The sequence below is a fragment of the Pyrgilauda ruficollis genome, unplaced genomic scaffold (genome assembly GCF_017590135.1).
Source record: "Pyrgilauda ruficollis isolate IOZ18807 unplaced genomic scaffold, ASM1759013v1 scaffold17, whole genome shotgun sequence".
Lineage (NCBI taxonomy): Eukaryota > Metazoa > Chordata > Aves > Passeriformes > Passeridae > Pyrgilauda > Pyrgilauda ruficollis.
The window spans coordinates 5,886,970-5,898,524 of NW_024515875.1; the positions used below are offsets into that span (position 1 = coordinate 5,886,970).

Here is an 11,555-nt window from a genome sequence, read left to right on the forward strand (position 1 = left end):
AAGGAGGGGTCTGGATTACCATGCTGTTGTGGTTTAAATGGCAGTAAAATACCCTTGTTTTGGCATATTTGCTGCACAAGCTTGTGCTCCTGCTGCGAATAAGCAGTAAATCTGAACCCCTGTGTGTGTATTTACATACAGCCTGCTACAGGCCCACAAAGGGGAAGGACATCAGAATTTTTGCAGGAGGGTGGCTCAGCAATCCAGGAGTGCATAGTTGCAGACATTTGCCTGTTCCACCCCAAAAGGCACACGTGCTGCTGTGAAATCCACACACTGCCTGACACAGCTTCATGCTGGAGCTCCTGGCACCTGCTCAGATACATCAGTCCCAAGGGCTGTTTGGGTATGCCCACATTTGGTGGAAGGTCACTGAGTGATGGAAGATAACTCCTGCCAGACAGTTATCAGTGTATATTCCTTGCTTCTGGGAGCCAGGCTGAGTCCTGTCTCTCTGCAGGGAAGGAATTACCTGAAGCTTGTCCCACTGTTGTGCAGCTTTGAGGTGAGAGCAGCAATCTGAACGTGGGAGTTTGGTTCAGAGTTTTTTTGGTTTTTTAAATAAGCTGGTGAGAATATCTGTCACCTTGTTGTAAGGCCTTCTGCAGCTGGATCTGTGCTGACAAATACTTATGAAAGCTTTTTGAAAGCAATAGGACAGAAAGCTCTGTGCCAGAAAGCCTAGCACTAGCTGGATTTAAATAATCACAGGATAATGCTCAGCTCTCTAAGCTGCATGGCTATTTTATTTATTAAAGCAGCTTTTTTCCTCTCGAGAACAGAATGAAGGTAACTAGATGTGATTACACTCTGCCCTTTGCCTCAGACAGCTCTGACTTTCCTCTGCCTGCCTTCACCCTGATGCTGTCATAGTAAAAGGCAGTAGGTAATGTCTGAACAACATGCTGCTGCAGAAAAACATACAGCTGCTGTGTTTCAGTTATTCTGTAGATGCAAATTTTGGAACTCTTTGGAGTTGCTCTTTTTTTTTAGTTGGAAATTTGCAAAAAAAAAAAAATTATTGTTTTGGAGACTTCTGGTTTTATTCAAATTTGGTGAAATTGGCTGATAAGGCCAAAGTAATCAGGATTGATGGATGGGCAACAGGCACACAGTATACTTGTGCAGTCCTTTTGGGTCTTTGTAGGGACCAGGCCAAAAAAAAAGGCTTCTGCTCATATTTTTTGCATCTGCTACTGAAATTAAATTTGCAAATTAGTGTACATGAGAACTGCACTGCTTAATCTGTCTGTCTGGCACAGGCTAGGAGAATGTGTTTATACCCTCAGGCCCCAAAAAGTGCCCATAACACTCCAAGCTATATGCTGTTTCTGATGGCTGAAAACCTTTCTCATTTAAAAAGGCATGAACAGAATTGCAGATGAAAAGAGCTGACTTCTGAAGGGCTCAAGCCCTTTACTTAACCTACTTGAATACCCCTTTAAAGTTTCGGAGCAGCATTTTCACAAGCCAAACAATAATACAACCAAAGCAATGGCCAAGCTGCACTCACAGGTTAATTACATGTTCTGCAAAATAGGCTAAAATGTGAACATTTTATGAATCTGAATGTTTAGTGAATTGAATGGTGACACCTGCTAGGTGTTCAGGTAAGATAGCCTCCCTGTCCACATGCTTTTGTCTTGCTATAAATTCTTTTGAAGGGATCACGGAGTAACGATGGAAGATGGGGTCCCATGTGTGCTGGCAGGATGGGAATCATGTGAAGAGACAGGGAAGATTGTGTGTGAAATCCTAATGAGCATGAGCCATTCCTTACATCAACTTGTTTTGGGTATTTCAGTGCCTTCTAGAGTTGCTGGATTTGGGACCTAAAATAACATGAGGTTCTAAGATTGAGTGCTGAACAAGCTTTTGTATTCTTTCCAGACTGCATGGTTTATATAAATACATGCATTCACGTGTGTTGTGTGAGTTAAGTGCTCAGGAGAGAAGAGTTTGCATTTTGTACAGAAAACTAGCAAATTGTATTTGCCATTGTAGCCTTTGCTGCTTTTTATAAGCTTTTGCTTACTTGACAACTAGTTTAGTGGTAAAAAAAAAAAAAGCTTTTTTTTTTCCCCAACTCTGCCACTAATTTGTGTGATGGGAGGCCAGCTGCTCTATCTTGGATTTTTAAACATGGAGAAGTCAGTGTTGAGTGGGATGGTTTCACCAAAGAGTATTGTAGAAGTTCATTCATTTATCTCCTTTCATTCACTGTGCCAAGTGCAGCTGATTATCTGAGCCATGCTCCAGGGGAATTATCTAATGAGCTCTCATTCCAGTAGCTGGTGTTTCACCAGACCAATTCCTTCTCTCCTTTCACCCTTAAGATCTGCTGTCCTTTGCAACTGCTGTTCATCCCTGTTCTTCCTGTACAGACGGTCTCCCTGTGGGGAAGCTCAGGGCGCATGGAGATGACAGCTTCCAAGTTCATGGACATCCAGCGGGCCATCCAGCCAGACTGGTTCCAGTGCATCTCTGATGGAGACGTCATTTCTGGGGAAGCTGGCAGAAAAAGAGCCAAGAAATCTGTGGATAGGTCACTTTCCTTCTTGGATGTCTGCCTTCAGCTGCAAGAAAAATCACCGGTAAGGTCCCGAAGATACTGAGGCAATATCACTGCAAGTGCTTCTTGGTCTGTGCTGCATCCTGGACCAGCCCCAGGAAATTGTAATAGGAAGTTGTGTCACATGTGTCTATCAGAGAATGCCCAGCTTACAGTCCAGAGTGAGGTATAGCCAGTAGCACAGTGAGTGAGTTTTTCTTCCTTCCTTTAGTAAATTGTCTTCTGCACTAGGATCACCCCTCATCTCTACTCGTAGAGGAGAACTACATTTTAGGATTTTTCTTTCTGCTTTTGGGTTGTGTTGCATTTCACTTACTTTATTATTAGATGCATTGGCAAAGTGGAATCTTCTTATTCAGATTGAGAAAACCCATCTTTTTGCTCTGAAGTCCCCTTGGTTCCAAGTGAGAGAGGATTTGATAGAATTAGTAAGTGCTATTCTTTATTTCTTCCAGCAGCTCTGAAACTTCCCTCCCTTTTAGTGAAAGGAGACATACTATCTGAGTCTGCACTACAAGGGAAAACAGGTGACAAGTTAGTGTTTGGATCTCCTGAAAGGGAATTCCCTGTGCCATCTGACATCTGAGAGCCAGGATAATGGCACCTGCTTTGTATTTTGCACTAACACATCCATTGCTGAGACCCCCATCCATAAAAAGCCATGTACAAAGATGGTGTGTGGTTATTCCCTTCTGTAGGGAGGTGGGAAGAGTGGCATCAAGATTCTCAGTGAGTTAGTATCAAGGCAAGGAGCAGAATCTGTCTCCAGTAGTCCCATTTCTGACACATGGATTCACTGTGTTGTGTGGGGAATAATCTTTAATGAGATGAAACTCTGTGGTTCTGGCAAGTTCCTGGGAATGTGAGGCTTAAGTAGCAGGCATCTGAAGTCTGGGCTGTGAGATGTCTGGCAGAGCATGCTCTAACACTTGTAGCTTTCTCCTGGGACAGGAACTACAAGGAAGTGTAATGTTTGGGGCAATTGAAGGTGGAGATGTCTTGGAAGAGAGGCTCAGATCAGCCAGGGAGACTGCCAAGCGGCCTGTGGGTGGCTTTCTGCTAGATGGCTTCCAGGGAAGTGCCATGACCAAGGAGACCAAGTTGAAACTGATAGCTTCTGTCACAGCAGAGCTGCCAGAGGATAAACCAAGGTAAGTTGTGTGGGCAGCGTCCCAAGAAATCCATCTGTCCTGTTATGAGGAACATCTACAGGCTGCTGTGCAGTTTTTCTGTAGGAAATAATGACTGTATTGCACAGCTGTGTGTGTGCCAGGCTGCCTAAATTTTACCATTGTCAGGCTGCAGTCTTCAACACTTGTTTCAGTTTTTAGCTGTAACTGGCACTAGACTTTGGTCATACTGTGGGTTTGAGGAAAAGTTTTTAGGAAGAGTTACAGGTAGGATATATCAGGGTTACTTGCATTTGGAGGCCATGGTTTACTTGAAGTTCATCTTGAACAAAAATGTTATTATCAAGGTATTTTACAGGGACTTCTTCTCAGTAAAAATGTAATGTTTCCAGTTCTCTCTGGCCTGAACTGGCAGATGGCAGAGAGGGGTGCTGGCAGAACCAGCCAGTGCTTGCTACACGATCTTGGTAGCCAGCTCTGTCCTAGTACCTGAGGCACTGAGCCTGTGCACTACACAGGTACAGGCTGGCCCAGAACAGTGGTATTCTCTTCTTGGACAGTGTGGGGTTTATTGCATATCTGAGTTGTTAGCTGTGCCCATCAGACCCATGCCAAGAACTGGACAGGAGTGGCAGCTTTCTTAATCCTTATAACTGACAAACAGTAAGTAAGACTTCTTGAAAATGTGTGCTAATATTTGCTAGTGGTTCAGAAGTGTAGGGTTTTGTTTATTGGGTTGAGCTCACTGGATTGTTCTTACCAGAGCAACTGCTACAGAAATAATATAGTTGCTTTTTTCGTCATTTCCTGAAGAGAATGACTGAGGCCCCATTGTGTTTCTGCCTCCCTCTGCTAGCAGAGCATTGCTCTGACCTAATGGTGTTTAAAAGGAAATTAAATGCAAGAGCACTGTGTCTGGTGTTGCAGCTTGTTCTTGCTTAGGGGTGCCTGGGGTTTGAATTTTCCTGACAATTAGGAGGCTTGCTGTGTTATTGCTATCCTGCCTGGTTGAGCTACTTAAAAGATCCCCTGGGAGCATTAGAGTCCAATCTGCTCAGCTAACCTCAGTGGCTACCAGTGCATCTGCCTCATCTATCAAATAGTTTGCTTGTCTTGTTAAGACAAGTGTTTCTGACCTCTTGATAGGAAGAGAGCTGGTTAGCCCCAGGGGGCCTTGGAAGTACCTCACGTGAATTTTAGGCAGTTCTTGCTCCTGAATCACCCTTGCCATTGTGGCTGGAGAAGTTGTTCTTCATCTCTGTTCTACCCCAGCATGAAATTCTCTAGAAGACAAACACTTTTTATGCCTCACTCAAGAAGTGGCTGCTTTTTGTGTGATTGTAAAATGATCTTATGAGTGTACTCTTGATAAAGAATCCTTTCATGTACCTAATGGGGCTGAAGTCTCTTGATAAAATTTGTTTTCCTTTCCAATAGCATAGCAACCCTTGCAAGAACAAATGTTTGTTCTTACCTGTGCTGAGATGAGTTTCAACAAGGCTTTGACCATATATGCAGAGCTGCTGTTTTGACTTTCGAATTTCATTTTCTCCCTGTCATGGGAACCTGAAACATAAAACACTCATGCTGTAAACTTCTCATATCCTTATTCTGTGCTCATCAATTTAATTGGAGTACTTAGAAAAGTGACTAAAAATGGCACCTTGTGACTTCATTTATCAGCCCCTGTGTACTTTCCTAATTATCTGTTTAGCTCATTGCCCTACATTAACTTCTACTGCTTTCAGCCCAGCCATGCACCTGCAGGAGAGCAGGCACTGCTCTTCGCTCTTACACTTCACCCACTGTCGGTGAAGCTGCCAACTAAATTTGGCTGCCAGCAGGATCTCTATTACCACTGATGGCAATCCAGCCAGGCTCTTCCTGGCTCTTAATGCCATATCTCAGGAGATGTTACAGCCCACGTTCTTGGGTAAATCATTTGAGCAGATAGAGTGTAAAGAGAAGGGAAAACTAAAGCAAGGAGGTTTTCTCTTTCTAACAATGTTTTCAATTAGTGAGTTCTCCCTCAGGCAGTTTTCCAAGTGCTATAGGATGTGTCTGTCACCTGAAGGACTTGTGTCTTTGACCAGCCATCTACTGCTGTCTCTGTTGAGACTCTTTTTAAACAAGCTAACAAGCTAAGAAGCAAAAGTATCCATGTGTTGCGAATTGGTAGTTCCTTGGGTCACAAACATGATTCAGGAAAATACCTGTTCTATGGCACAGATGTTATGAATCTAATGGTATTTATGTGTATGTGAAAGAAATCACATACAAGTCACTTCAAACACAATGAACAGAATGGGGTTTTTCCACAGTAAATGAGGGATTTTTGCTGTCTTCCAAAGGGCAAAGAATGAAAAACCTGTTATGTACTGGATATGTGGGAAGTGGAAGCACATGGAATTTTGAGTGATGACTGTTAGCAGTGCAGAGATAAGCTGTGTGTGCTGCACATGACCTGGAGGTCTTCTCCTTCTGGTACCTGCTTGCTTCTACTCAGAATATTGTATATTTTCCTTCCTGTGTGTCTCCTACAGAATCATTCATGGTGTAGGCAAACCAGATGAGGTGCTTGAGTGCATTGAAAGGGGAGTGGACATTTTTGAGAGCTTCTTTCCCTTCCAAGTGACAGAGCGAGGCTGTGCCTTGGTTTTCAGTTACAACTGCCATCCAGATCCTGAAGCAACAGGTAGGCTTCTTGATGGTTGTTATAGTTTTTGCATTTTATGTTGTGGTAAGCATAATTCATACTTGGGACCAATCTGTATTTGAGCGCTTTGTTCCTGAAATAAGTGCAGTGACTACTGGAAAACCTGGGATTCCACTACTACGTGTTGCTTTAGGAGGCGGGGTGCTTTGGTGTGATATCTGTTGAGTAAAACTTGAGGACTCTGAATGTCTCATTAGCCAAAATATGATGATTAAATATTTCTTAAACAGCTCTTGAATAGAGGAGTTTTAGCTTGACACCCTTGGCAAATTTTCCATTACCGTTAGCAGTGAAGGCTGGATCTGTTAAGTGATCTCTAGAGTTAAATTATTATGTGTCTGTTGCAGTAATGTATTTTTGAAGTTCTTTTTTCTAGCTGTCAGAAGTTTCCCATTTATTTGGGCAGTTTTCCTCTCTGTCCTTGCATTCATAGGTTTACATCAAAACCAAAATGCTCTGTTCATTATACTGTGAGATGGAAATGTGTATCACCCATTAAAGCACCTATCAAGTGTGTTTCAAGCAGCTGTTTTGTTTTGGCCTATTAAATGTTTTTAATACAGGGAAACATTACACATTTTTTCTCTTGGGTAGAACCTAGTGGCTTTTCATGCCTGGATAATTCAGAGCCAGCTGAATAGAACAGAACATCTTGTTTATTCATGCTTGTTGCTATTTTTTAACACTTTTCTTTGTTTGTTGTTCTTTGTCTTGTCTTGCCTTATTCTTAAATAAGGCTCTGGGTAGTGGCAGTGGTTTTGTCCTGTGTCTGTTTTAAACACGGTAGGCATGGATTATGCAAACAGTAATATGGCATTTCAAGATACATCTCCTTCTCCTTAAGAACAAACTCAAAAATGCAAACCTATAAAGTCAGGGGATGTTTCTTTATTTTTCAGATAGATGCTGAAAAGGCAGATGTTGAGCCACCTCTTCAGAATAAATGCTACCAGCCTCTTTTGATTCCAGGGTTTTTAAAAAAAAAAAAAACCAAGAGGCATCTAAATCCCTGAGTGATCACAGCATGGAAAGTAGAATGACTGAATGCAGATGAGTTGCCTGTCTACTCTAACAAAATCTCAATAAAATCCATTTGTTCAGGTCATTGCATTCTATTCAGCATGCAGTTCAAACAAAGTACTTTTGACATTTTACAAAGAAGTCAGCTCAGTAGAGCAGCAAAAAGTTATACTGTTATTTCAGCTCTAACTTTTTATTAGTTCTAGTTGATTAGTTTTCACTTGTCTCTTGCTGTTTTGATCATCTGATAGTGTATTTGTGTTAACTAACCTACAGCAATTAAAGTAAAATATCTGCTTTCTAGAAAAAAGAGGTGGAGACTTGTGGCAGAAGTTTTCAGCTGGCAAGAAAGTAGCAGAAATTTCTGTAAGGTTGCTACCTTTGCTTTGCTCTTGTTCTCTATTCTAAGGGTGTTGTCTTTTTAATTTAATCAGTTTTAACACAAAATGGGATCCAGGACCTGGAGGAGAATGGTGCTCAAGAAGGCCAGGAGGAAGTCTCCAAAGCTGACCCAGAAATGACACCATTTGAGATATCTCTGAAGGATAAAAAGTATGTGAGTTTGTGAGGAGGGTACCTGTATTGTATGACTAAATACACTGCTTTAGTCCTCTCTATTTATTTGCAACTGGTCAGCAGCTGGATAAGAAACTTCATAAAACATGAAGCTGTTGAAGAGAGTACTTCTGGACACTGAGCAGATAGTGTTGGACAAGAACTCTAGCTTGTTCTCAGGCAACAGCCTAGCTCTGAAAGTGCTGTCTTTTGCCTGACCTAGAGGTTTTCTGATAATTTATTCAGCAAACATTCTGTGGTCATAATTATGTCTCAGCTGAAAGACCGTAGGTTCACAAAAGTGGTCTGGGGATCACTTTGTTCTTCCACATCTAATTTGGGTCATCTTGAGATACTAGATTTTATTTAAACTATGGAGACCCTCTACTCTCTGACTCAGTTTGGGCAGCTGCAGAGCAGTTCTGCCATTTCTGGATACTTCACAAAAACTTTGGCCATTGTTACCATTTGTCCTTCCTTCTCTTTGTCACAGCTACTTCCAGGCTAAGTAGACAATTGTGTTGCTTTTCTCTCTGTGAAATGGTGCATCTCACAGTAGAGTGGAATACTGTTCTGTGAATAGTGGGATTAGTAAATCTGTGGTTTTTGGTGGCTTTCTCCTTCATAAATTGTGTGATAGCTGTCTTGCACTGCAGCTTTTCTGCCAGGGAAGGCACAGATGGGGCCTCTCTCTGCTGTTAGCCGTGATGTAGTCAGAGTTATTTTGACTTAAATGTATGGCCTTTGGGCTCTGATGTGAGTTCTGGCATGAGGACACCTGGGGCTTTCAGCAGCCATGATCTCACACCATGGCACGGTGTGGGAGTTAAATGATCTTTAAGGTCCCTTCCAACACTTCCACCTCTGATATCTGATGTCCTTTGTGCCAGTGGTGCTGGTCTGAGTTGTCAGCAAATCTGGATTAAGGACCTCAGGACTTTAAGGCTTAGGTCCCTGCAAAAGGCCAGGTGGTTACTGGGGAACTCTTTATTGCTTGGATGGCTCTTAGCTCTGATGTTACCCAACATTGCTTCTTCCTTAGGTACCACGATGATTTTGGTCCTTTGCTGGAAGGATGCAGCTGTTACTGCTGCCAGAGGCACACTCGTGCCTACATCCATCACCTCCTGGTGACCAACGAGCTGCTGGCCGGTGTCCTGCTCATGATGCACAACTTCCAGCACTACTTTGGTTTCTTCAGTGCCATTCGGGATGCCTTGAGGGACAGCAAACTGGACCTTGTCAAGGAGCTTGTCTTCAGGCAGGCGCTGCAAGGCCCGGCAAGTGCCACGCTGGGACAGTGAGCTCAGAGAGGAGAGAGGAGGCTGCAGGCTGCATCCTCATCCAGTGGCACTCTGTCACCTGGATGTGTCAGTAGTAAAATGCCTTTAAAATGCTTTTTTTTCCTTCCTGAAGGGACCTGAATGAGATGTTTGAAGGAGATCTCACTTCCTGGTGGGGAAGGATGATCTTGTTCAAGCTCCTCTTCTGGTTAATTGGCTTGGTGCATTCTTGGTGGCTGGAAGAGCCTGGACAGTTCACCAGTAAGACCAGTATGGATGGGTTTGTTTTCAGATACTCACTGTTGGTTTCCCATGTGCATGGACAGAGTAATTTAACTTGTGATTGAGGATAAAGCAGGGCATATACTTAAAATTAATCCAGCTGCCTGGAGACTCAGCAGTTGCTTGGGACTCTTGTTCCATACCCAACAGTAATTATTTTTCTAGAAAAACCTAGTGGTGTCCTAGTCTCTCATGTATCATGTATCCCCTTAGTAAGAAGTCACATCTCAGTCTTAACATACTGTCCTTGTAGCCATTGCCAGCGTCTGTGTCCTTGGAAAGAACTGACTGGAAGTGCTGCTGTGTCCAGTGGCACAAGGGACTGTGTGTGTACTCCTCTCTCAGGCCACCTGCAGTGCAGTGTTCTCTGGGCCTGGAGGAAGTCTGCCACCTCGGCCTGGCCTTAAACACCCCTGCCTCAGGGGTCCCATTCAGTGACTTTAGAGCCAGAGAGAAAAGAAAGTGTTTAATCCATCTCCTGCTGTAGGGCTTTTTTTTTCAACTCTGTGCACTTTTTTCTGTGCACTTTTTCAGATTTCACTCCCATGTTAGCACATGGGTGACAATGTCTGTACCATTCTTTCCAGCCACCCTAGTACTGGTCACAGAGCAGGCTACACAAATGTCACTGTGAGATGGGCTGTCATAGGAAAGGACTTTTAGAAGACATTCTGGTGGGTCCTTGTTTTAGAATATGACTTAGTTATGTTACATTCCTCTTATTCATTTGGGTTTTTTTACTGCCCCTTACTGTGGAATCACGGATTTAATAGTTTTATATTTCACAGCAACAATAAAATACATTTATTATTTGTTACATTGGCTCCTCAATGTGTGACAGAGGTGGTGTACCAGACAGTTTGAACTCAAGAAGATATCTCCTGAAAACTTGACCTAGCAGCCTGTCATGGATACTCCTAGATAATGTCCTCCATCAGGAGGACATTTGGACTTGTCCAAAATCCAAGTAATTTGCTTCAGAAGAATATCATAATAGACTTGGAAGTGTTGAAGACAGCTGCCTGTCGTTTTCCCCATAAGGACTCTACTACCTTATTAAGCTTGAAAAAAAATACTACACTTCATGGCCTTAAAGCCATTAAGAATTAATCTGTAGTTTGCTCTTCACAATTTGTGCAATACTTTAAGATTTTAATACCTCCCATCAGAATGACTTTACCGTAGAGTATAAGGGGTTTTTAGTTTCCCTGTCTCTTTGGGCAGGTACACAAAGTTGTCATAGTTCTTTTAACCATTCCAGCCTTACTCACTCTGTTGCACTAACTACACTTCTGTTCCACAGGATCCTAAAGAAATGGTGCAAATACTGCTCTGCCATTGTCTTCAGACAGATTACAGAGAATGATTCAGCCACAGAAGTGACATAAAATACAGAATTGTCGTCCTCCCTCCAAGTAGTACTTTGTGGTTGTTAAAATTGATGCAGCACTGGGAAACTTGGAGATGGTGTCCTGGGTATACAGCATGAGGTAGAAGGTCTGCCTAACTTAAAGGGCAAGAATTCTAATGAAACAAAAATGGGTTTGTTCCTTTCAAGAGGAATGCAGTGGTAGTGCATGAGACCTTGCATTGCTTGTTTCCACAGTGCCTGTTTCTACAATGTTGCAAGTGCCTGTGCAGAATCTTTTGGGAGGGGACAGGTTTTGAAATTTCTCATTCACTAACACTCCTGAATCCACATATTGAATCACCGAAATGCTTGAGTCAGCCCAGCACTTGGGCACCACGATGGTTGTGACCAACAGGTCAGTCATGGATGCTCTGTGATGACACACAGGACAAGGGGTGCAGGTGGTTGTGTCTACTCACATTTCCTGCATGCTTTTTAGGTTGGTAACCTTACTGCTAGTTTTGGAATTGCTGTTTTATACCTTTTGGGGGCTACTTGTGATCACTCAGTCTCCCCGTCCTGCCCCACCTCTGTGAATCATTTGGATTTATTAATTTTTCTTTATCTTCCAGCCTGGATGTCTTCA

The 11,555-nt window shown here is 42.8% G+C and overlaps 1 protein-coding gene across 1 annotated transcript in view; it reads left to right on the forward strand.

The window, feature by feature from the left end:
- QTRT2 (queuine tRNA-ribosyltransferase accessory subunit 2) overlaps positions 1 to 10,375 on the forward strand; it is a 13,494-nt gene extending 3,119 nt beyond the window's left edge. Inside the window, exons 4-8 of the mRNA XM_041463915.1 lie at positions 2,385 to 2,594; positions 3,524 to 3,723; positions 6,246 to 6,397; positions 7,873 to 7,990; positions 9,036 to 10,375. Of these exons, the coding sequence (XP_041319849.1) occupies positions 2,385 to 2,594; positions 3,524 to 3,723; positions 6,246 to 6,397; positions 7,873 to 7,990; positions 9,036 to 9,297 (942 nt within the window). The 3' untranslated portion in view covers positions 9,298 to 10,375. The remainder of the gene's footprint in view (positions 1 to 2,384; positions 2,595 to 3,523; positions 3,724 to 6,245; positions 6,398 to 7,872; positions 7,991 to 9,035) is intronic.
- Positions 10,376 to 11,555: the final 1,180 nt, after the last annotated feature.